Source organism: Eschrichtius robustus, chromosome 14 (assembly GCF_028021215.1).
Source record: "Eschrichtius robustus isolate mEscRob2 chromosome 14, mEscRob2.pri, whole genome shotgun sequence".
In the NCBI taxonomy this organism is placed as follows: domain Eukaryota; kingdom Metazoa; phylum Chordata; class Mammalia; order Artiodactyla; family Eschrichtiidae; genus Eschrichtius; species Eschrichtius robustus.
In genome coordinates, this window is record NC_090837.1 from 92,946,918 (window position 1) to 92,973,201 (window position 26,284).

The 26,284-nt window shown below is 38.8% G+C and overlaps 1 protein-coding gene across 5 annotated transcripts in view; it reads left to right on the top strand.

Annotated features, from left to right (window-relative positions):
• Window positions 1–22,974, top strand: part of SOCS6 (suppressor of cytokine signaling 6) — a 34,081-nt gene extending 11,107 nt beyond the window's left edge. For all 5 annotated transcript variants that reach the window (XM_068563109.1, XM_068563113.1, XM_068563111.1 and 2 more), the window contains one exon: window positions 17,421–22,974. In XM_068563109.1, coding sequence (XP_068419210.1) covers window positions 17,550–19,157 — 1,608 coding nt within the window. In that variant the 5' untranslated portion in view covers window positions 17,421–17,549 and the 3' untranslated portion in view covers window positions 19,158–22,974. The remainder of the gene's footprint in view (window positions 1–17,420) is intronic.
• The last annotated feature ends 3,310 nt before the right edge of the window (window positions 22,975–26,284 follow it).

Here is a 26,284-nt window from a genome sequence, read left to right on the forward strand (position 1 = left end):
CGTTGCTGAGGGTCGTGAGTGTAGATGGAGAAGAAATGACCAGGGTCTGAGTGCAGGGTGCCCCAACATTAAGAGATGAGAGGCTGAAGTGTCTGAGGGGTGACCAGCTGTGTCAGGTGCAGCTGGTAGAGTGTGTAAGATCAGGACTGAGAGCCGGTGCCGGATTTGCAGTGGAGACGTTATGAGTGACCTTGGCAAAAGCAGTTTCTGTGTAATGGTGGTGGAGTAGGTCTCTGGCTTGCGTTTAAGAGAAAATGGGAGAAAGGGAATTGTAGGTCTCAAGTATGCATGATTTTCCCAAGGCGTTTTGCTGCAGGGGGCACTGAAGAGGTAGAACCATAGATTGTGGGGAAGGTGGGGTCAGGACAAGTTTATTTGTATCTGTGAGAAGTGACATTTTTAGGAGTGATCCAGTAGAGGGAAATTTTTGGAAGGGGAAGGAGACCAAGCGCACCAGTGGAGGGGGGCCCTGTAGAAAGGTGCGTGGATGTATATAATAAAAGGATGGATATGGGTTGATGTGGTGTTGGAGTCTGCAGTTTTCTTCTGAAGTTCTTAATTTTCTCTGTGAAATAGGACACTGGGCCATCCGCTGAGCTTGAAGATGGGGGAGTAGGTGTTGGAGGTATGAGGAAAGATGTGACATGGTCGGCAAGGAAAGTGAGAGGTGAATGGACCAGGGGAACGTGGTTTGATTTCCAGGCGGCATTAAGGCTACATCTGAGGTTCATGGTGATGACTACAAAGTGAGACCAGCCAGAGAGGTCACGTGTTTCTCCAGCCACGTTCCCTGTAAGGGTGCAGGCGTGGTGCAGGGAGAGTCGGATTTAATGGGAGTTGTGGTTTTGCCAGGGGAGTTTTTCAGGGTGAGAATGCGGGAAGGGAATTGAAGGTACGAGCTGGGGAATGATGGTGATTAATCATGGGATATAAGCTGAAGTAGGGAGGGACGAGGGTCATTGAAGAGCTGGTGGGGTTATTACTCTTAGCATTTAAACTTTAACTATTTCATATACCAAATAAAAAGTAACGTCAGATTTGCAAAAAGTTATTTTAAGTGGGCTGAGGAGGAGGGGGCTGTCTAGTTTGTAATAAAACAAAAATAATGCAATATTCTTATCTACTGATTTACTTTTCTGTTTGGTGGTCATGCCATGTACGAAAGCCAAGAAAAGACCTTGCGTTCTGCACTGACCTGATGGATCTACTCAGCCATTCCCTTTTAAAAAGTACCTTAAGAACAAACAAATTTACAGACTTTATTCTTATAAAAACACTCCATGTTTATTATAGAATATTTTGAAAATAAGGTATTGAAAATAATATTTACAAAGTCTTCTATGATCCAGTTGACAGTTATGCTGTATTTCTTTCTGGTCTGATTTTCCTCCCTATTCTTTCTACATAATCGAGGCCACACTTTACATAAGATTTTGTTTCCTGTGTTTTTGCACTTAACAAATGAACAATATGAACTTTTCCCCCATGTTATTTTTAACTGTATAAATATCAGTTTTACTGGTTCCCTAAAGTTCCATTGTGTAGATGTGTAAACATTTTGTTTACGGTTCTCATAATGTTGGAAATTAGAATGTTTCTGGTTTTTTAAATTTAAATTTATTTTTCACCACATAATCAGGGGACATTGTTACGTTTTGTTTTCATATTCAAGATTTATAAAAATAGCATTATTGGGTCAAGAGTATGAATATTTTTAAGAGTTGCATATAGCCAAGTGATTTTTTACAACTATATTAAGACATTTTTAAGTAGGGAATATCATCATTTAGAAAAGTCTTTGCTGATTTGACTTGTGAAAAATCACTGCTATTTTAATTTGCATTTCTTTGATTCTTATGAGGGTCAATATTTTTCTGTGAATGTGTTGAGCCAATTGGTTATCCCTGTGGAAAAATGCAAATTAATCCCTACCTGACACATAAGTCAGTACTAACCAAGTATTAACCAAGCACTTGCATGTGAAAGGCAGAACTTTTAATACTTTTTTATAGGAAATAACAGGAGATACATGCTTTCATTGTTGGAAGAATTTCTTAAGACAATAGAAGCGGCCTACAATGAGGGAAGACTTACAAATTCGACTAAAATACAGTGAGAAACTTAAGTTCTTCAAGACACCACAAAAAGAATAAAACGTCAATACACAAGTACTATACAGCTGTAGAAAAAAGAAAGTAGATGATCTGTATAAACTGATACGGAGTGATTCCTAAGGGTCTGAAATTATCTGCCTTTTCATAAATCTTTGTTTTCTGTATATCTAGTCAAGCATTTTAATCATTCTTTCCTGTAATAAGGAAAAAAGAAAAATGTTTAAAAGCCAACTCATTTTACGTTGCCACCAGTGATGTAGGAGGGTTCCAGTTGCTCTACATTCTTGCTAAGGCTGGGTCTTGTCCTTCTAGTGGGTGGGTGGTGGTATCTCATTGTGGTTTTCATTTACATTGTCCTCACGGGCCAGTAGTGTTAAGCACCTTTTCGTGTGCTTACTGGCCATTTGTATGTCTTTGGTAAAAGGTCTTATTTAAGTCTTTTGCCCATTTAAAAACAGGTTATTTATCTTTCATTCAGTCTTAAAGAGTTCTTTATATATTTGTTCTGGGTACAAGTCCTTTATCAGATATATGGTATGCAAATATTTCCTCCCAGTCTGTGGCTTTTCTTTCCTCTTAATGATGCATTTTGCAACACAAAAGTCTATAATTTTAATGAAGTCCCAATGTTCACTGGTTGTTATGAATAAGCTTCTCAGTTGTATGCTGTTAGTTTATCTCCAAAATGCTGAAATGGTTGCTTTTGACAGTTTGGCCCAGCTTCATAGTTGCTTTTTACAGAGGGGATTTATTAGCTTCCCTTTCCATCATGCCAGAAGTGGATCCCCCTTGGTATATAATTTTTAATTCCTATTTTCAGATGAGGAAACTGAGGCATGGATGCCCAAGATCATTGGGCAGTGGTGGCTGTGATTTGAACTCGGGCAGGATGGCTGCAGAGTCTCTGCTCAGAACCATAAGGCTCTGTCCTCCCAGGCTCCATATTGTGTTAACACAGTCAGATAAAGTGACACGTGACAGGAAACTGCCAATGGGCAGCTCTTGTGTCTATTGCTTGGCAACTTCCTTTGTGACTTTGGGCCAATTGTTAAACATTCTAAGGTTTCCTTTACTCTTCTATAAAATGGAGATAAAGATAGGACCTTCCAAATAGAGTTCTTGTGAGGATTCAAGGAGATTAGTGTGCATTTTAGTGCATAGTAACCTCCTAGTGAGTGGTGCTTGTGGTGGTGTTAGTAGCCGTAGTGACAGGACACCTCCCCTCTTCCTCCTGGTGTGAGTTAGGTCTCTCTGAATGATGGTCGCATCCTAAATGTGTTCCTTTTACAACCCTTCTGCAAATGCTTGCTTACTTAAATTCTCTACTGGAATCTAAGGGCCTGGAGGGTAAGGACTTTATCTTTCATCCCTGTTTTTACTGTGGTTTGGAGCTATCTCCTTATACTGTTCAAGGAAGTGCAGTGTTTTATCAGTGTCAAGACAAGTATGTGAGCTGGAGTGATAAATACTGTAGGAGAGGGAGGCAAAGAGGTGGGCATAGTTAAGGAAACGTACAGAAATTGTAGTGAATGATGAGAACCACTTGTATGGAGTGAACTCAGTGGTACCGAGGTTGTTTGATGTCAGGGATTTGGCTGGATCAGGTGTACATTCCTGGTGTTCGTAGGGATCAGAGCTGCTGGGAGAGTCTGGGTTGTGAATAAGAAGCAAAAGGCTGAAAGAAGAGGGTGCGGTATATGGAATGAGACAAGGCAAGGTGCAAAGGGGAAGTTGGATCAGGAGATTAGAAGCTGGGGAGAATTGGGAACAGTTTAAGCAGGTTTAGAGAGATGGATGATTAAGGAAAGCTGTTGAGACCTTACCTTTGACCCTGAGGGCATCAGAGTCCTGCTTTTCATGACACCAGGTGGCTGAAACACACAGACACACATTCCTTTACACAGGCTGCAGATTTTCTTTTGTAAGGGGGGAGGGTGGCCATTGTTCTGTAGTAAAGTGAAACCTGTGCCATTGCTACAGGAAGATCTACTGTAGAAAATGTATGTCTTGCATGTAGGGCTTCCTGATCCCATTTCCTATTCACTAGAAGTGTAATCACTGATACTTGGATATTCTTTGAGACGTTTACTATACATACTTAGGCATATAAATAAATACACAAATGGGATCATATTTGCATTTTATTTTGTAACTTGCCCTTTTCCAACAATGTATCTTAGACCCCTTTCTTTATATAATATTCCGTCGTATTGATGGATTAAATTTATTATACTAGTCCACTGATTTTTGATGTGTATTTTTATTGTTGCTCCCTGATATTTAGATTAATTCCACATTTTTACCAAAATGAATTATGCCGCAAAAGTCTTGTGTAGTGATTAAGTGGACTCGTTCTGTAGAATCAGTTGTGTGATCTTAGGCAAGTGCTGTGATCTCTGCCTCAGCGTCCCCATTTACGCCATGGGAATGTTACTATTGTTACGACTGCCTTTAGCTGCAAGCACCTGTATAGCTTACTGTGTGGTAAGCATTTTTTAAGGACATCACGTTTATGAACACATTTAAATCTCACAACTAACTTGCATGATTGATACTGTTATTTCTAAGATAACACACTGATAAAAGGTGGACCTGGGATATACGTGAACTCGTGCATTCTGGTTTCAGAGGAGTGCTTCCCACTGTGCTATACTTCTTGTGCCTAGTACCAAACTTACTGGGTTATCAGGATTAAACGAGACACAGTGTATTCCAAAGGCTTAACCCAAGGCCTGGCACATATTAGGCCAACATGCGGCCTATATTTACCAATAGTAGGCCATTACTAGGTAAATGATTAAGTAATATTAGTTTTGTTTTTTTTTTTTTATTTCTGTAGGGAACATCGTTTTCCATATGTTCCTGTTTTTGGCATGAATATGGATCCAAAAGACAAATTCCTAATAGCATAATTGTTGGTTAAAGCATATGTGAATTTTAAAATTTTGATAAATATTTTCAAATAATCCTCCACAAGCTGTACCAATTTGCACTTCAACAATTAGTTATCAGTGCTAGTTTCCCATACCTTTGTCAACGTTGTTATTTAGTTTTTTCAAACTCATTGGTGAAAGATATTATCTTGTTTTGCTTTGAATTTCCTTTTTAGTGAATTTTTAAGGTTGATATACAGTTTACGTACAGTGAACCTCACCCTTTATAGTGTACAGTCTGTTGAGTTTATACAAATGCATTCCGTCATGTAACCACCATCACAATCTCATTGTAGAACACTTCCCATCACGCCCAAATTCCTTTAATTTCTTTGTGTTGAATGAGTTGAGAATCTTCTAGGGTGTTGATTGGCCACTTGAATTCATTTTCTCCCTCTCTTGCTTGCCTGATTTCTCTCTTACTTGTTTTCTTGACTTCTTTTCTTCCATCGTTCTTTTTGTGTGAACTGTTCCTTTGTATATTTTGCCCGTTTCCTTATAGGATTGTGTGCCTTTCTCTTACTGGTTTCTAAGAGCATGGTCTATGTGACAGAAATTAATCCTTGGTCATATGTGTTGGCAGTTTTCCTCCAGTTTGTTTTTTGGCTTTATTTATGCCACTTTTTGGCTATCCAGAAATGTATACATTTTGCATTGTTACATTTGTCGATCTTTTTCTTTATGGAGTCAAGGTTTTATGTTGTGCATAGAAAGTCTTTCTTGCAGTGCAGGTTTTTTAAGAGTTTCCTTCAACTTTCATTTATTTATTTATTTTGTTTACATATTTGATCCTTCTGGAATTTATTTTTACATAAGAAATAAAGTCAGAGTCTTGCTTTCCCCACCACTCCCAAATGGTTTTCCAACCTACTCTCATCGTTTCTTTAATAACCCACCTTTCCTCCGGTAGTTCAACCTGTCTCCTTAGTTACAGAGCCTTTCCTATGTGTCTGGTCTGTTTCTTGACTGCTAGTCTTTTTCCCTCCAGGTTTAAGCGCTCACAGTGTGTTCTGACATCCAGTGAAGCTCATCCTCCTTCATTTGTCCTTTAGGATTTTCCTGACTCTTTTCATTGCTTATATGTCAGAGTTAACTTCAATATCATTTTGTCAGGTTTCTTGCAAAGACATCGTTGATGTTTTCTTGGGATCTTGAATTAACATTTTGACAGAATTGAATTGTTTTATTGAAGAACAAGATAAGTCTTTCTATATATTTAGATCTCTTATGATTCTCTGAGGAGTTTTAGAGTTTTTCATGAAGTTTTGGACATTTAAAAAATTAATTTCATCTTTTTAAAAACTGTTATAAGTAGAATCTAGTCTTTTATTATATTTTCTTACCAGCTTTTAAAATATATAGAATTACTAGTGATTTTTACATATACATTTTGTAAGCAGTTACTTAACTGAGTTTTCATCTTTCCTCCCTCATAGTTTCTCAGCTGCATCTGTTGTATTTCCAGATATTCATTCAATCATGTCACTTGTAAATAATGACAATTTGTCTCCTCCTTTCCAATATTTATACTTATTTCTTACTCTCGTCTAATTAATTGGATAATATGTTAAAAATAATGCTAATTAATGGTATTGATAATTGGCATCCTTGTTGCTGGCTTTCAGCATTTCTTCATTATTCATTATGGCTCATAATTTTGTTATATGTATCGTGTTAAATGTCCATCTATTTCTACTAATAAATTTGCAAATATACAGCCATGCTAGCCACCCTGGGATGTGCCTTATCTAGTTGAACTGTTTCCCCCCACTACTCTGAATGATTGCTGATGTTTAAGATCTCTGTTTCGGTATTCATAAGTGAGATTGGTGTTTTGGTGTTTTAGAATTTGTTGTCTTTGTCTAGTTGCGGTATCAATGTTCTTTTGACTTCAAAAATAAATTTGGGAGCCTTTTTTTTTTCCTCGCTGTGCCCTGAAGTAGTTTAGTGAGTATTGGACATATATCTTTAGTGACTTGTCACTTTTTCTCCCCAAGGGAAGAGAGGGCCATGGTAGTTCTTGGATAACTTTCTCAGGTTCTTTGACAACTGTTAGCCTCTTTTGGATTCCTACCTCTTCTGATACAAATTTTGGTAATATATATTTGCCGTAAAATTATCCATTTCATCTGAGTTTCAGGTTAATTTTCATAGCATTTCAAAGTACTCTTACATATTTTGATTTCTCATAGATCCATAGTTATTGCTCTTTCCATTTCTAATTTTGTGTAAATACATTTTCCCTTTTTTCTTGATTATGACAGCCAGTTGTCGTTAGCTTATGCCTTTTTTCGTTCTTTTCTATTAGAGGATTTTTTTCCCAAAATAATTAGGATTGGTATTTATCAGTTAATGGAAAAACTGAACTGAAACATACATTCATGTACTTTTAAACATTTTATTTTAAATTAAAAGAAGTAAATATGCACTCTCATTCATTTCCAAGGGTAGGACCAATGTTTTTTCTTTAAATAATCAGTGACTAAAAACTCTATCAGTTTGAATTATGTCATCTCTAGCCTTCCGTAATGCATCATCTATGATTTCCAGTTTGGCACTTCTTTTAAGTAAAATTATAATCACACTTGCAAAGCAACCTTCGTACAAAGGCTGAGATATTTTTTGAAGTAACGTTTTCATAGTCCTTTAGAGTGGTTTTGCTTACACCTAATTCCACAGAAAATTTTTTTAGCCATCTGCATTTATTTAGTGTTTACAAATCGATTATCTTTTTTTTGTAGAAAGAACTTTAAAAAAAAAAGACTCGTAAGTTCAGAAAAGTTTAGATGAGCATCAGCAATGCCCAGGAACTATTTCAGTTACTGGAGTCTAACAAGTGACCAAGTGATAGTGTTCCTGATCTCAAATAGAATACAAGTAGATATAATTCAGCTGATAGAATAAGAAAATCACAGGAATGCTGAAGAAGAGGAGAATCGGAAAGAGGTGGCTAATAGAAATTTTACAATGTTTTGAAACTTTATGAGGCAGTTGGTTTTAGTGTGTTGTTTTTATGTAACATATGATTGGATTTTAAAAACCAGATCTGAAGGTCTTTTTCTTTTTATAGTTGGGTGTATCCCATTCATATTTATTGGCATAACAAACATTGGGACCTAAATTCCATCTCCTGTTATATTGGCCATTGACCTTATTTTCTTTTTTTATATGGTCTGTTTCTTTCCCTCATTTCTACTTCTCCGTTTATAGAAAGGCTTTAGTATCTCTTTTTTATTTTTCCTTTCTTATAAAGGTAATGGCAGGTAGTGACCTGACAGATTCAGGAGCAGTGGAGTAGAATCCAAGGAGCTGACCTGGAAGGGCATGAGCTATGTCACGCTCAGAAACTGACTGGAAATTGAAATGCAGAGATGGTTACAACAGTGAACCTCCTATCTTGCCGACTTTTAATGTGGATGCTTTGCTTACATTAAAAGTCTTTCTCTTTGTTCTTTTAAACTGTCTTCACAGATAGTTTAAGCTATCAGTTCTCAAAGTATGGTTTGTGGATCGCCTTTCATAATAATGCTAAAACATTATTTGCCTTTTTCACCGTATCGCCATTTTTGCCAAGGGTGCAAAAGCAATGTGAATAAAATTGATGGTGCCTTACCACGAACAAGGCAATGGCACTAACTGTGTAATAGTATTAAACTTTCATAGGAGTCATATGTTCTTCACCTCCAAACACTTGTAGTAAGAAGAAAATTCCAGTTACATTTAAGAATGTCATTGATGAAGCTATAAAAATTATTAATTTTATTACATTTTGACCGTGAGTACACACCTTTTCAAAATCCTTATGATGAAATGGAAGTGCGTAGGAAGCACTTGTACCACATTCTAATGAAGGTGTCTTGAGCGAAGCCTTGTGCCATTGTTTGAGTTACTTACTGAACTAGCTGCTCTTTCATGACACGCCACTTTTACCTAAAAGAACAATTGACAGACAAACTACGGTTAATCAATTTGAGTGTTTAGTCGATATTTTCTCATAAATGGTCAAAGTAAAGCCTTTCTCTTCACTGACAATATCGTTGCCCACGTTAAATTCAAGCAAAAATTAGAACTGTGGAAAACTTCTGTCTACCACTGTTTGCTTAACTGCTTCCCAGTACTTACAGACTTTTCTGATGAGGCCAGTGGTGATATTAAATGTAATTTTCTGATATTGTATAATGAAATAACTAATACATGATGTTAAAAAATCATGCATGCATAAAAGATTCATTCAAAATGTCACCGAGACCAATGGATTTAAATGTAGTAGAGTAAAAAAATTCTTGATATGGCTGTAGATTTCTTAGCACTACTAACTTTTAAGAAACTAGCACTTGATTTTGTTCTAGTATCACAAGAAGACTATCCACAGTTATATGAAAAGGTTATTAAATAAAATATCCTCCCCTTTCCAGTTCTATATCTGTAGGAGGTTGGATTTTCTTCTTACACTTTAACTGAAACAACATATTGTAACAGATTGAATGCAAACACAGACGAGTGCAGTTGTCTTGTCAGACAGAGAAAAGATTTACGATAATGTAAAACAGTACTACTTCTCTCACTGAATTTTTATTGTTTGGGAAAATGTATTTATTTTTCTTGAAAAGTTATTTATGTTAACATGTAGTGAGTAAATTGTCATTTAAAAATGAATTAATAAATATTTTTATTAAATTTCTAATTTCTAATAGGGATTAAATGTAATAGAGTAAAAAAATTCTTGATATGGTTTCAGATTTCCCAGGGCAACTAACTTTTTTTTTTTTTTTTTTTTTTTTTTTTGCTGTGTTGGGTCTTTGTTGCTGCGCGTGGGCTTTCTCTAGTTGCTGCCAAGGCGACTACTTTTCGTTGCGGTGCGCGGGCTTCTCATTGAGGTGGCTTCTCTCGTGGAGCACGGGCTCTAGGTGCGTGGGCTTCAGTAGTTGTGGCTCAGGCTCTAGAGCGCAGGCTCAATAGTTGCGGCGCACGGGCTTAGTTGCTCCGTGACATGTGGGATCTTCCCGGACCAGGGCTCGAACCCATGTCCTCTGCATTGTCAGGCGGATTCTTAACCACTGCGCTACCAGGGAAGCCCAGGGCAACTAACTTTTAAGAAACGATTTCAGTAGATATAACCCACAAAGACAGAGCTTTTTGTGGTCTTCAGTAATTTTTAAAAGGACAAAAAGGTCCCGAGACAGGAAAGTTTGGGAACCGCTGACTGAAGCACTAGCATGACCAACAGGGCAGCTTGTTACAGGAGAAACGTGAGCTTTGGCGTCAGAAGCCAGGATCAAATTCTGGATCTGCTAGTTTTCCTAGTGGCAAATTATTTAACTTATTTGGGCAAGTTCTAATCTGTCTGAGACTCAGTTTCCTCACTTGTAAAATGGCAATAATAACGCTATTTTGTTTGTTGAAGGTTAGGTAGTTGTTTTGATGTTGTCGTTTAAGTTTTTTCATTAGGTGTTACAATGGCAAGCATGACTACCTCCAATCATTCCTTAAAAAAGAGATTGTGAAATTATTTGAAGATATTTTCTTCTGCCAGTATGGATAAAGTATTCATGTCTAAAACTTCCCCTTGAACCTTTATACACATTTTCAAGTATATGTGTAAACTTAAAATTTTACAATTAGAAAAGCAGTGAAACTAATTCAGAACATTTACTTCGGCATGATGAGACAGATGGTAATCCTATAAAAAGATGGCATATATTTTTAGAAGTGCAAACAGAAAAACAGATACTCTTAAAAATTCCAGAGTAATCTTTGCCTAGAAAATGAAGGGAAGAGATAAAAGACCATATGGCCTACTAGAACTTTTTGTAGTTTCTAATGTTTAGGATTGAATTTTGTTTATTGAATGTTATATTAAGTTGCATATGGGTTGGTAGTTGAAAAAGGAATAATTATCAAGTAGATAATTACCAAGTACTTTTACTGTGGTTATCAGTCTTGTTTTCTATGAAATGGATGTGATAGTGGGAAGCAGAACCATTTGAACCCCAGATCTACTAAGGGTAATTTAAATATAATACTTACGACATCAGAGGCAGTTACTGATTCTGCTCTTGAGGCAATTATATACATCAGCATCAAGTTGCCTGTCATTGTGGACCAGTGTTCTCATTCATTTTACTTTGTTGTTTATTCAGCAAATATTTATTGAGTGCCTTCTTTGGGCCAGATACAAGCTAGGTGCTGCGATAATATGCTGGGGAAAAAATGGACATAGTCTCTGCTTTTGTGTCAATCATAGTCTGGTGGGGTGATAGGTATTAATCAAATAATCATACAAACAGATGTAAGCATACATCCTGGATAAAAATCATAGGCCAGAGAGGTATGCAGTACTCTGAGATCATGTAATTGGGGGATTTCACCTAATCAGGAAGAGTAAGGTATGTTCCCTGAGGAACTGACAGATGAGCTGACATGTGAAGGAATTAGTCAAAGAGGAGAATGGAAAAAAACAAAACAAAAACACAGTTCAAATCAAAGGAGCAGTATGTTAAAAAGTTGTGTGTTGAGTGAAAATATGGTGAATATGAATGGAGCAGAAATCAACCAAAATAGCCAGATTGTGTAGAACTTTATTGACCATGTTAAGGAGTTTTGTAACTTTTTCCTAAATGATGGTAAATTATTGCTTGAGGTGGGGAGTGAGGAAGATGGAGATGGGCAGGGTATCTGTTCACCATACCTGATTAGGTTTGCATGTCTAAAATTTATTGACTCATAGTTACTGAGCACTTCCTGTGCCCGTGCTATGGTCCTGGATGCTTGGGACACATCAGTGAGTAAGGCAGAGTTAATATCCCTACTTTTGTGAAGCTTATGTTCTTTAAAGAGGGGGGAGAGTGACAGAGAACCTACTAAGACAGTTCTGTTGTCTGCCAGGGAAAATGAACGAGCATGGTAAGAGGGTTTGTGTTGCAGCCTAAATGGCACGATCAGGGCAGGTCTCATTGAGAAAGTGACAGTCGTGAAGACTTGAAAGAAGTGGCGGGGGAGGAGTTGGTTGGGTAATGTTTGCAGCCAGCACCCAGGCCCTAAATGGCAGCATGTTTGTAGTATCCTTAGAGCATCAGGAGGCGAGTGGAGAGGGCAAGGGAAGAGTGGTATAGGAATGGGAGTGTCACATCATGTGCGGCCTTACAGCCCACTGTAAAGACTTCTGTTTTTCACTGGGTGAGATGGAAAGCTCTTTCGGGTTTTACTCTCCCTGCAGTTTGGCAGTTGGATTCAAGGAAGACCAGAGTGTATGTGGGCAGGAGATTAGGCTGTTGCCTTCTTATAGGCTGCCTGGATCCTGCAGTGTGTTCTTTCTTATTCAGGCCTCCTTTCCACTTCATGTTCTGAATCTTTCTTCGTCTTCTGAACCTACGTTTCAGAACTTACCTAGTTATGAATCCCTAAAGCTTGGGCACGTGCTGTAGATGTTTTCCACGCAACCTCGGGATGAGTCTGTATGTGTTCCTAGCTGCATTAACTGTGTCTACACACCTACACACACACCTACACATACACACACACACACCCCTACACACACCCCTACACACACCTACACACACACCCACCCACACCTACACACACCCCACACACACCTACACATACCCACACCTACACACACACCCCTACACACACCTACACACACACACTTATGCACACATGCACACACACACCCCTACAGACACCCCTACACACCTACACACACCTACACACACCCCTACACACACACCTACACACACCTACACCACTACCCACACACACACCTACACACACACACACACACACACACTTCTAATGACTGGTATATCCATAACTGGTGGACCCTGAAGGGTTTGCAACTACAACTATTTCCTACCAGAATTGAAATTGAATGTAATTCACTAAAATTAAATCACAAAATTGGGGCATTATGAAGAATTGCTTGCAAATGGAAACTAGCTATGAATAAAACCTTTATATGCAGTTGACTCATGTTTGAGTCTCTGCAGTGCTTTATGTTGAACTTGAACTCTCCCCACCCGTCCATTGTTAGAAAAATTTAAGAGACGTGGCCTGTTAGGAAAACTTGGATAGTCCTCCCCTACATCTCCAAATGGCTCCAAATGATTAACGTCTTACATTTTATTCAGAAACTGTTCATCTGTTTTTCAGATGAGGCAGTTTGAGACCCCTGGGTTCTTTGTGGGCTTTTTTGGTTTGTTTTGTCAGCAAAGTTACACTCCTGATGGGTTTGTGTCTGTGTTGGAGAGGATGATGTGTGGTCTCAAAACTGGGAAGTACATATATAAACTAGACCATGTTCATATTTGAAACCTTTTAGTTCTTCTCATTGCACTTCGAACCAGACCCAGGTACCTTGCTGTGCCTGTCTTGCGCCCACTCTTCCTTCACGCCTTGGACTTCGGGCACACTGGGCTTCTAAGTTTTGCATCTGCAGTTTCCCACCTCAGGGCCTTTGCACATGCTCTTCCCTCAATCTAGAAAGTTGTTCACTCAGCCTTCCTTTGCATGACTGGCTCCTTCTCATCATTCCAGCCTTAGCCTAAATATATGGCTGTCAGAGAGGCCTTGGATACATGTCTTATGTGTTTATGGAGCCTAAAGTAGGAATCCTCGTGTTCTCTGATAACCTCCCTTTCCTTCATGGTATCTGTCACAGTTACCAACGATCGTGTCCTCCTTGCTTTACTTGGTTTGTGTCTGCACTACCCAGGCAGCCTCTCCCAGGAAATGGTGAGCACCGGGACCTTAGGGCCACTGGCTCTGTTACCACTAAGGTGCATTCTTCCCACTTATGGAGTTTTCTCTGAAGACAGAAGACCTTTTTTGTAGGTCAGGACTCCTTTGAGGGTGTGAGGAAAGTGACAGGTAGAGAAAGGAACATAGAGTATTTGGTCTGTGAGTTCAGGGGTTGGCAGAACCACTAAGACCCACTTGTGGATTTTACCCACACTCTAGCATGCAGCAGGTTAGGGTGCAGCTAGGAAGCAAAATCAAGAATCACTATACCCTCCCCTGTGTCTCTGTTTACAGTCTAGTCTGACTTAGAGCTTTTAATCGTTGGTCATGTTCATAGTTGACTGCTTAAAGATTCTCTATCAGATTGTGTCTGTCCAGTCTCTTCCTATCGTTTTTTTTCTTTTTTTGAATTTTATTTGATTTTTTATACAGCAGGTTTTTACTAGTTATCTATTTTATACATATCAGTATTCCTGTCGTTTTCTTTCACCCATCTTGGAGCTCACAGATTTCATCTCTTAGTTTTGAATTACACATCTTAACTCCTTTTGGATCCAGTAGAGTATCTTACAAATGGGAGGGGGAAAGGGCAGTAGAGGACTTTATGAAAAGCAGCTTACAAGCAGAAAGGACAGTCTGTAGCACCTACTGTAATATTCTGAGACTGAGGACAACCTTACGTTTCTTTTGGATCCTGATGACAGCATAGTACTTATATAGGTAATGCCATTGTTATGCTACTTTTCACCCAGCCTCAACTTGTGAGATCAAAGATACTTTTTATTTTTAGATGTACTTATACAACTTCATGGTACTAAGTATTGGGGGGGTGGGTATTATTTAGTATATTTACTTCCTTCTCTTTACTAGTATTTATTTGGTGGAATTTTTTCAGTAGTTTTTACATGCCTGAACACATACCACGTGAAGTATGGGAGTAGATACCCGTTACCCGTATGGTAGAGCTTGCTAACAGACAGACACGTGTTTTTCTGTGTGGCTTTTTTTACGTGGAATTGCCAATCCTTGATCATTTGTAATAATGACTTTTGATTCTCATAGGAGATAGAGTGCTTTATTTTTTTAAAATTTTTTTATTAGATCTATATTGGAGTATAATTGCTTCACAATACTGTGTTAGTTTCTGTTGCACAACAAAGCGAATCAGCCATATGGAGTGCTTTATTTTGATAAGAGGAGATTTAGCCAGTTTTGCACAGTGTGGATTTTTCTATCCATTTACTTGACAGCTGAGGAATATTTATTTGGTATCAAAGAGTTTAAGCAGTGTATGTTAAGTATCTAATGATAGTTCCTGGTTAGGAATATAAAAAATGAGTAAGACATGGTCTCTATTTTTTAGTACTACAATCTGGTTGGAGAGATAAGACATGAATAGAATACAAGCAGTTCTAAGTCACTGTGTGACATACCATTAAAGAGGTACAGGTTGAGTATTTGGAGTCCAGAAAAGGGAGGGAACTCCTTTCTGGCTGGGTGATCAGAGAATATTTAAGGAAGAAGTATATTTTTTTAAGGAACTCCCTGAAAGGTGGATTAGGAAAGAAGAAGAGAACATTTATCAGGAGGAGGAAAATAGCATAAATGAGGCACAGCGGTAGAAAAACAAAAGACTTCATAATTAAGATTGAAACTGAACTTTTTTTTTCTTTTCTTTTTTTATTGAAGTACAGCTGATTTACAATGCATTAATTTCTGCTGCACAGCAAAGTGATTCAGTTATACATATATACATTCTTTAATATTTTTTTTCCATAGGATATTAAATATAGATCCCTATCCATTGTTTATCCATTCTATATATAATGGTTTGCATCTGCTAATCCCAACCTCCCACTCGATCCCTCCCCCAACTCTCTCCCCCTTGGCAACCACAAGTCTGTTCTCTGTGTTCATGAGTCTGTTTCTGTTTTGTAGATAGGTTCATTTGTGTCATATTTTATATTCCATGTATAAGTGATATATGGTATTTGTCTTTCTCTTTATGACTTACTTAGTATGATCATCTCAAGTTGCATCCATGTTGCTGTAAATGACATTATTTTGTGCTTTTTTATGGCTGAGTACTACTCCATTGTATCTATGTCCCACATCTTCTTTATCCATTCATCTGTTGATGGACATTTAGGTTGCCTCCATGTCACTATTGTGAATAGTGCTGCTATGAACATAAGGGTGCATATGTCTTTTTGAATTAGAGTTTTGTCTGGATATTTGCTCAGGAGTGGGATTACTGGGTCATATGGTAGTTCTATTTTTAGTTTTTTGAGGACCCTGCATACTGTTCTCCACAGTGGCTGCACCAACTTACATCCAACAGTGCAGGAGTTTTCCCTTTTCTCCACACCCTCTCCAGCATTTTTTATTTGTAGACTTTTTAGTGTTGGCCGCTGTGACACATGTGAGGTGGTACCTCAATGTAGTTTTGATTTGTACTTCTCTAATAATTAGAAATCTTAATTAACATTTTGTATCATTCCTAGAAAGTCAGCTGGGCCTGACCCTCTACGTCGAGCTTTAAACAGATTTACATGCTTGGATTTGGGAGGCGGTGGGGTGACGCTCCAGACAGACCAGATACAAAGCCACTTTGGATACTGATCCATTGATCTCGTTTATCGAGAATTTGCTGATTTTCGCTTATTATTGTAAACGTTGCTTCCTTTGCAACGTCCCTGTTGTTGCGGCAAAGCATGTTTGTTTTGTCTGGTTTTCACAGCCTTTGGTTTTATGGATATTGGTAGTTAAGTTTTCTTAATATCTGTGTGAACTGATGCCCAGTTTTTTGGTGGACAAAATTGGGTTCATTGCTAGCGAGCCAGAAAATTATCACTTAACACAGGGAGGCCTTTATTAGTCTTCAGGTCACCAATTTCTACCTGTTAAGACAAATAAATGCAGTTTCTACTACCATGATGAATTGTACTTATCTAGTTGTTAGGAGTGTTCCCTGCAGGTGAAAGTGTTGAAGCTGCAAGTACCCCTCTCGGGGGGCTCTCGGCTGTGCAGGGTACTAGCAATACGAAGGTGGATGGGCCCTGTTCTCACTGAACTCATGGCTATAGAGGGACATTTCTAGGCTTTTCCTAGATAACTCATCACAGATTATGGGACTCCTTTAATTCATTTTTACAGATGTTTAAATATTTAAAAATACGTATAGTTTGTTGTAGAATCGATTAGGCTTGCTGTGGACGTGGGGCCTTCTTCGTTGAGTGCTGGCCGTTTGCAGGCTGGTGGCTGGAGAGGCCGGGGACGGTGTGGATCAGTGTGCAGAGGATGAGTGGCTCTGTTAGAGCGGTGTTAGGAGGTAAGGAACACGAACCGTAATTAGGGTGAAGTCAAAGTAAGGTGCAGAAAGGAAAGAGGTAGAGTCGGGTTTGCTCTTTAAGCATTATCAAATGTTTGTCGAGTGCTGATTATGTAGTAGGCAGTGATGCACTGTGCTATATGAAATGGAAAAAATATCTGTCTTAATGGAGCTTACCTTCTTATAAACATACTCAGGCATCCTTGTTCAGAAGCTAAAGGATTAAAAGTGACTAAAATAAAACTTTTTGTGGAAATATTTTTTAATGTGACCTTTTAACATTTTTTATTTTCTGCATTTTTTTAGAAAATGGCTCCAAAGGGTAAATGAAGCGGGAAAAATACATAGATGCAGCATTGCGTGCAGCCTCTCCAGATGTTCGAGGATAATATTCCAGAGAGAAATTGATTCCCTTGGATTAGGTAACTAGTCAGAATGAAGAAGATTAGTCTTAAAACCTTCCGGAAATCTTTCAACTTGAATAAAAGTAAAGAAGAAGCGGATTTTATGGTTGTACAACAACCATCACTAGCCAGTGACTTTGGAAAAGAGGATTCCTTATTTGGTAGCTGCTATGGGAAGGATATAGCCAGCTGTGATCTCAACAGTGAAGATGAAAAAGGCGGGAAGAGTAGATCAAAAAGTGAAAGCCTAATGGGTACGTTGAAAAGACGGCTCTCTGCGAAACAGAAGCCGAAGGGCAAGGGCGGCGCGCCCTCCGGGGGCTCCGCCGACGAGGACACCTTCTCCTCCTCCTCGGCCCCCATAGTCTTCAAGGATGTGAGGGCGCAGAGGCCCATGAGGTCCACCTCCCTGCGCAGCCACCACTACAGCCCCACGCCGTGGCCCCTGCGCCCCACCACGTCGGAGGAGACGTGCATCAAGATGGAGGTGAGGGTCAAGGCCCTGGTCCACTCGCCCGGCCCGGGCCCGGCCCTGAACGGCGTGCGCAAGGACTTCCACGACCTCCAGGCCGACACCGCGTGCCAAGAACAGACGAACTCGCTCAAGAGTTCCGAGTCTCAGGATGGGGACCTGCATCTCCACCTGGAAGAACATGTGCCTGTCGTTATCGGACTCGTGCCTCAGGACTACATTCAGTACACTGTGCCTTTGGAGGAGGGGATGTACCCTCTGGAAGGACCGCGCGGCTATTGTCTGGACGGCTCCTCCCCCATGGAGGTCTCCGCGGTCCCTCCTCCAGGGGGAGGGGGCTCCTTCCCCGAAGACGAGAATCAGGTAGACCCGGACCTCGTGGTGGCCCCAGAGATCTTCGTGGACCAGTCGGTGAACGGCTTGCTGATCGGCACCACGGGAGTCGTGCTGCAGAGCCCGAGGGCGAGTCCCGACGACGCCCCGCCACTCTCACCGTTGCTACCTCCCCTGCAGACGAATCAGATCCAAAGGAACTTCGGCGGGCTCGCCGGCTCGGACGCCCACGTGGCCGAAAGTATGCGCTGTCACTTGAATTTCGATCCTAACTCTGCCCCCGGGGTTGCCAGAGTTTATGACTCGGTGCAGAGTAGTGGTCCCATGGTCGTGACAAGCCTTACAGAGGAGCTGAAGAAACTTGCGAAACAGGGATGGTACTGGGGCCCCATCACTCGCTGGGAGGCAGAAGGGAAGCTGGCCAATGTGCCGGATGGTTCTTTCCTTGTTCGGGACAGTTCTGACGACCGTTACCTTTTAAGCTTGAGCTTTCGCTCGCATGGCAAGACCCTTCACACTAGAATCGAACATTCAAATGGTAGGTTTAGCTTTTATGAACAGCCGGACGTGGAAGGACACACGTCTATCGTGGACCTGATCGAGCACTCGGTCAGGGACTCCGAGAACGGGGCCTTCTGTTACTCCAGGTCTCGCCTGCCGGGCTCGGCCACCTACCCCGTCAGGCTGACCAACCCGGTGTCGCGCTTCATGCAGGTGCGCTCCCTGCAGTACCTGTGCCGGTTCGTCATCCGCCAGTACACCAGGATAGACCTGATTCAGAAGCTGCCGCTGCCAAACAAAATGAAGGACTATTTGCAGGAGAAGCACTACTGAGAGGCTGTGAGAACCCTGCGTCTTGCACTTGGGGAGGAAGAAAAAGAGATTGAAATACCGTTTACAGACTTTCCATTGCTATCAAAATCTTTTGCTGCCATACTGTTTCAGTTTTATGTGTAAAAGAGTAACCAGTTTGTTTAGGGGTGGGGAAGTGTCGGCAAGGTGTCTTGGGTTTATTTTGGTTCTTTAAAAAGGGAAGTCTTGAGGTTTTAGAAGAGTGAGCTATCTTCCATCAGTGTGCAGAATAATCACAATGTGAATTATCAGATTCTCCTTACCCACCCCGCCCCCAGTCCTTTGCTGCTATCCACTGTGATTTTTATGCATTAAAAGCACATTTCATGTGTATTCAATCCTAAGTAAAGTTAAATGAAACTTATAGAATGAACATTGTTATGTCTCTTTCAATGGCCCGTTTTCAAAGATAGTGTGGAGTAAACATAGCCGTGTGATAAATTACAGCATTCACACCTACACTGAAAATGATTTTTAATTTCATACTTTAGAAAGATTTATTTAGAATTATGAACTGACATAATCTTGGGTAATGGGACAGAGATCTGCTACATATCTTTTACAACATTCATTTCTAAATTATTTTTAAGGTTGTGCTGTTATTTTGGTTGTGAGAAGTTGGACTTTTCTGTTGCCTTCATTTTCATCTTGTGGTTTGTCTGTTTTAATAAATGGCCTTACAGAATTGTAAAGAAATGTATACCACCAATTTAGAAATTGTTGCCTTTTCTGTCATTAAACTCTGGTACAAATTGGCGTAACATATAAAGACCTAATGGAACTAGAACTATTAAAGAAATACTAGATGATCATAGTTTCCGGTGTTAAGCAGTTTTTTTGTTATCTATACTTTCCTTTGGTAAAATGTTTTATCTGTGATTTCTTTAGCTTAGTCAACATTTTCTTGGGTGAACTTGATGTAGAAATGATTTTCAAAAATGGACTAGATCCTCTTGCAACATAAAGTTTATATAAAGTTTTAAATTGATTTGAATAGAAAGAAAACATTGTTTAAAAGTTGGGTTTATATTTTTCTTTTATGCAGTCACTATTAAGATGTGCTAGATTTGACCCTTCCTTCCCCCCACCAAAAAAACAAAAACAAAAAACCAAAAAAACCCAGTGACTTTAGTTGAAAAATTGTGGAGCTTGTGGAGCACCATGTAAGAAAAATATTAAAACCGAATCAGGTGTATGGAAGTGTTTGCACACCATATATACTGCCCTCTAAAAATAGGTTTTCTATTTGTTTCTTTTTAAGTCCTAAGTAAATTGACATCATTAGTTTTTTCATCTCTTTTGAGTCAGTCCTTTGGGCGGGGGTGCAGTTTGTCACCTCCAATACTTTTTAGTTATTTTGAAATGCAGTGTTTATTTACTGCATGATTCTTTAGTATTTCGGAGTTGCTCCATCCAGAAGACGTTTCTAGCTACCTAACTTTAAAGGAAATGTTTCCCTCTCAGATGAAACATGTAATTCAAGACATTTCTTCCTTTGTCCCTCGGTTTTCCTATCTCTTACCCCCATTTAAAAACAAGAGTAAAGGTCTTAGGTCAAATTTAATAGCGTTGTCATTCAGACATAAGCAGTATCCCCATTTTTTTTTCTCTATTTGTTTTTTAGAGTCAACTGAGAATTACCAAGAAAAGGCACAATGCCATAATATGTTATGATATTTTGACTTAAAGGGGAAAAGGTACTTAATTTTGGTGGAATGTTTGATTGTACCTTGTTACAAAGACTCCTCTTTCATTTTCTGATATGTTTTCACCTAATAAGATGGAATATGGAGTATACTGTAATAATATAATTTAAGTGTTCATTGTAAGCTATTTGGATTAAGAACTATTACAGAGTTGTAAACTTGTTATCAAATTAATGCAAGACATTTAAACTATTTTTTTGCAAAACTATTTATTTTTAAACAATTTAAAATATATCTAGGGTGAGTTAAAAGTCCCTGTGCATCTATATTAGATGGCAGGTATTGTCACAGAGTCACTGTGTATTAATAATAAATGTTGAGATGGCTTCTCCATGTTTCTAGAAGCATTTACATGTACTCTTTGTGAGATCATGGTGCACAGAGGTCTTTGGACTGCCCTGAACCCCGTCTTAATGTGGGCATAGCCTGTTCCCCACGCCTTCCTCATGATACCATGTGTTTAAGATCTAGCCATTTGGTTTCAAGTTAAGATCATTCTGATTTCCATATAAATGGTTTTAAAATTGTATTTTGTGTTTTTATGGAGGGCAAGTCTTGATACTGTTCTAATTCAGAAAGCCAGTCTTTAATGTGCTTTTTTATGTTCATAATATAAAACACTTTTAAGTAAAATGCCCTATTCTCATCCAATTTCAAATTGCTAGGGTCTGATAGTGTATCAGTAAAAATATTTGCCAAGAAGTTATTTACAAACAGAGAAAGGAGCGTTGCAATATTTTCTGCTTTTGTTTAAAGAGAACCATTTGGCATATAGGCAGTACAACATAATGTGAAAGACTGGCTTTGTAGGGTAGTAAAACAGTCTGGTTAAAATTGGAAAGGGGAAAAAGAGAAATCTTCATCCTGTAGTTTTGTCTAGGTAGCATTTGGGTTTCTGGATTCTGTCGAACGGTAGCTTAGATGACATGGGCACTACCTGTAAGTGATTTCTTAAATATGTGTTTCTGAAAATCTGAGCTCAAGGCAAGAAAAAGAAAGCAAGAAAGCTGTATCTTTCTGCCATAATAAATTAATCAGAGTTGCTTTTTATCAAATATCTCATCACAGAAACATGATGGAGGCCAGAAGCTATTTCCAGTGTTACTAGGACACTATTATGCAATTTTACAAATAATAAGAAAGCATAGAAAGTACTTGAAAAAGTCTCTTTCTCTTTCTAAGGAAAACTGTTCTCTGGTGCAATAATGTGAAAATTTTGGAAGGTCAAAAAATATCACAGGAAACGATCATAGAACTAAAAATAGTTTTTAAGGAAACCAGCTACACAGGGCAACCATCTTGCTGTTAAAGAAAATCATGTGCCAAAAGGCTAAATCACTGGCATATAGGAAATAAAACCCAAGTATATACACACGATAATTTCTGAGCCAGTATTACTGAAACAGGATAAAAGTTACTGAAATCTTAAGTAGGTTATATGCAGTGTCTCTGCTAGCGCTACCAGTCTGAATATCTTTCTTCACAATGCTTTCAGAAATGCCAGTTTTGATCATTGTACATTTCACATTGTATATGAGAGATACTTGCTTTATGAATGATTCAAAGTAATCTATTTTAAATCATCATGGCTTTTCATCGAATGCGAAGTCTTAGTTTGAAAATGAAATCATACTACCAGCAATAGACGGTTTTGTTGAAAACTCAAATAAGGAACAGTCGCCAGTTCCATAAATAACTTTAAAATTCTAAAATAAAGTATTGGTACGCTAGTAATCACAAATTCGGTTTATTTTAATAGTTTTTTAATCCTGTAAAGATTTTTTATAAACATCCTTTTTTATTAATCAGTTATAACATGGCGAATGTGTAGCTGCCGTTTCTGAAAAGTGATCCAAACTCTACATCCAGAGATGATGAAAAATTCTTATAGAATTTTGTAATAAGTATACATGTTGGGTTAAAGAAATTTTATAGTCGTTGGAGTGCCATGGAATTAATACTTGCAATCCAGATTGCTGTAGTTTACACTTTTCTGTATGTTTCGAATCAGGTGTGTACCATTTGTACTGAGAACACCACAGAATGAATTATCCAAAGTCCATTGATTTTAATACATGTTTTGGTTTGTAAACAAATTAGAGTAATTTCTTGCACATTTTTGGAAATTAATCGTATAAAGAATTTATGTATCTGCTTCTAGATACAGTGTGTAAATAAAAATTTCGTTCACAAGGTCTGCCTTGCAGTCTATTTAATAACCAGATGCAGAGTTGGATTTTAATTAGTATAGGGTTAACTAGATAATTTCTGGATGTCCCATAAACTGGGCAGATACTGGAGGGTAGGTACCACCAAATTTTAGTAAAACAGCAAAATTGAAATGGTGACATAGGAGACATCAAACAAATTAGGAATCAGCCGATGTTGCTGATATCCTAGAGCCTTCAATACAAAGGCTGGAGTGAGTTAGCAGAACGTTTGCAAAGCAAAGACTAATTAAAATTAACACAGTAATAAAGCCTCACTAAAAGAATGTTAGGCCGAATGGTAAAATGTTTGGATTGTGACATTTAAAAAAATATGTCCCTTATTACTTAATGGTATTTCATAGAAATAGAACCAGGTTATCAAAATAGTGCTTTGTGTAGAAGTCATTTAGAAATCCCTTCATAGGCAAGAATGATTTCTCATAGCCGCTGAATTTCATTATATGCTTTTAAAGTTCTTAAACACCACATTGGGTTAAATGTTCTTTCGTGTCTTGTTGTTCTATTTTTTTTTTTTTTTTTTTTTACATTTTATTTATTTTATTATTTTTGGCTGTGTTGGGTCTTCGTTTCTGTTCTATTACTTTTTAACAAGTCTTCTATCATAGCTGATACAAAGATAAATTTTTAAATGACCTTGTTCAGAATATATCACAAATTTTGACTCTCATAGATTCCAAATAACGTCACATTCTAACCACATTTTCCAGAACTGGTATCAATTGACAGCGTTGATTCTAATGTCAGACTTGGCTGATGGTGGTGCTAATGAAATATGAAATTAGGGAAAGAGAATGGTCAGGCCTCAAGAACTATGTAGAAGTATAGACTTCACAAACTTAGACCCTAGCCAAATAAACAGATTCTTACTCATTCAACAAGAGAGCAAGACTTGCTGTCCAGTGTGAGATAACTTACTGAGAACATTGGGTCCACCTCAGAGTGTCGTAATTGATTATCATGCTGACCATAGTCAATTCTTGTACTCCCTGCCACCTCACCTTTACATTCTTTTTTTTTTTTAACCTCACAGATCTTACTTACTCTTTTACTAGACCTTCAACTTTCTGAATCAAAAATATTTTAACCTTTATTTCACTTGAATTTAGTCCTTATTGCCTGCTATTTTAACCTCCAGTTTAGTTTCCTTTTTTTCTTTCAACTCTTTAGCTTCATTTAAACTTCATTATTTTTTTAAAAATTTCCTTTAATTCTTTTAGCTTATTCGTATTCCAGTCTCCAGTTTTAAGGGCTTCCCAACCTTCTGAAACATCTTTTTAAAAAAATCGACTAGTGTTCTTCCTGCTCTTTTTGCATGACTTGTCTTGCGAATGGATGTTTCTGCCTCAGCTTCTTTGTTCCCAGCATCCCCGTCCCCCTTCCCCAAGCCTCCTTCCCAGAGTCCAGGGCCTCCTGTTAACACCAGGGCCTGACGCTGACAAAGAACCCAGTAGGAGTGGGTGTCTGCATTAAGCATCCATTTCTGAGCACAGCTGAATTTTGTAGCCAGACTCCTGGAGTTTTGTTTTAAATTGCATTTTCCCTACTTAATACCAGGCAGCCTCACCACCTCTTCCAGAAGGGTCCTCTTGGGAAAGGCTCCTTCAGACTGTAAAAGCCAAGGAGAAGCTGGCCAGAGCTGGGATTATTTTTACAGGGTTTATGAACAGGGTCGGTTGCCTTTGCCTAGAGGTCATTTTGGGCCATCAAATTCTGTCCTTGGTAACTTGCTTGCAAATAAAGGGTCTGTCTTAAGTTGAAAAGAAGACTCTTCTTGATCATGAGCCATGGATTTCCCCACACCAAGGAAGTTTTAGGAAGCACAGATTCTTTTAGGAAGCTAGCTTTTTCTGGTCTCTCACTTTGTTCTGTAAGTCTAATAGACACTAGCTTTTGATAACACCAGCCTAGGTCACAAGTGAAGTTGTATAATGTTCTCTTAAATATATGGAATTCCATCCTAGAATCCCGTTAAAGAGAACCTCCCTTCCTTTGTGTAAATAATCTGACCTCTGGCGCCGTTCCACCCCAACAGCTTTAAGAGGTAGTGTCTCTGGTCCTCTCCACTGAGAACTGTCACTCTGAAGCCACCTGTTCACCTAATGCCATTGTCACAGCCCACTTCTCCTCACTGTGGTCCTTGACACACTGTTCTCTTGTGGCTGGCAACTGGCGAGCGCCATTTGGCCCTAAGTATTACCAGCCTAACAGTGACTATTCAGTGTGACACTTGCCTGGAAAACCAATAGATGTATATCTTTAAATGCAGAAGAATCCATTTCCCTGCAAAAACCGGGGGTTCTCCTGGAGTCTACTTAGTAGAATCGACGGATGAAACCAGAGAGCTGGATTTTACACCATTCATGTCTTAATTATAATAGTGAACACGTTGTGCAAATATATTTACTGCTAATACCTAACATATATTTCACATCCTCATAACAGCCCTATGCAAGGCAGGCACTTGAGGGTCATAAAAAAGGAAACTGAGGCAGAGGTAAACTTCCCCAAGGCCACAAAAACCCAGTTTTAAACTCATATGGTCGGGCTCCGAAATCTATGTTCTCATCCTATGTGATATACTTCCTTTCTTCAGGGTTTTCTATTATTTAGAACGTTTCTATCTGTGATTGTCAGGGGAAAGAACTGTAGCAGAAGCAAGTGAGTGACCTACTATCTTCTCCTCTAGGGGACTACTCTGTAGTTTAAACAACTTACGGAGGCCTAACTGGTGGTGTATGTGGGGGGCTTCATATTCTATTGCTGAGGAAGGGGACCACTGCTTTCCCTTGTATGGCCTCGTCAAGTTTTCTCAAAACTACCTAATATACTAATATAGGAAGAAGATTCAGTGAAATTGAACTCTTCAGAGGACTTCTCCACATGTCTGGTGCATGAGGAAAAGTGTTAATTCTGCTTTTTTTTTGCTAATGTATTTGATCAGATTGCCTGAGACATTCATTGTGTCCTGTTGTACTAGGAGCCATGGTTTTTTGCTTTATAGCAGAAAAAAGACTCCATCCACCCTTTCTCTTTCATTTCCTATACCCATGCTTAGCCAACTCTCTTCCACACCCTGAACAAGAACTTCCTTCCAAAAGAAGTTCTAACTATACTTACACCCTATGTTCAGCTTCTCTGCCTGTACCTAAATGAGTAGAAAAATTAACCACCC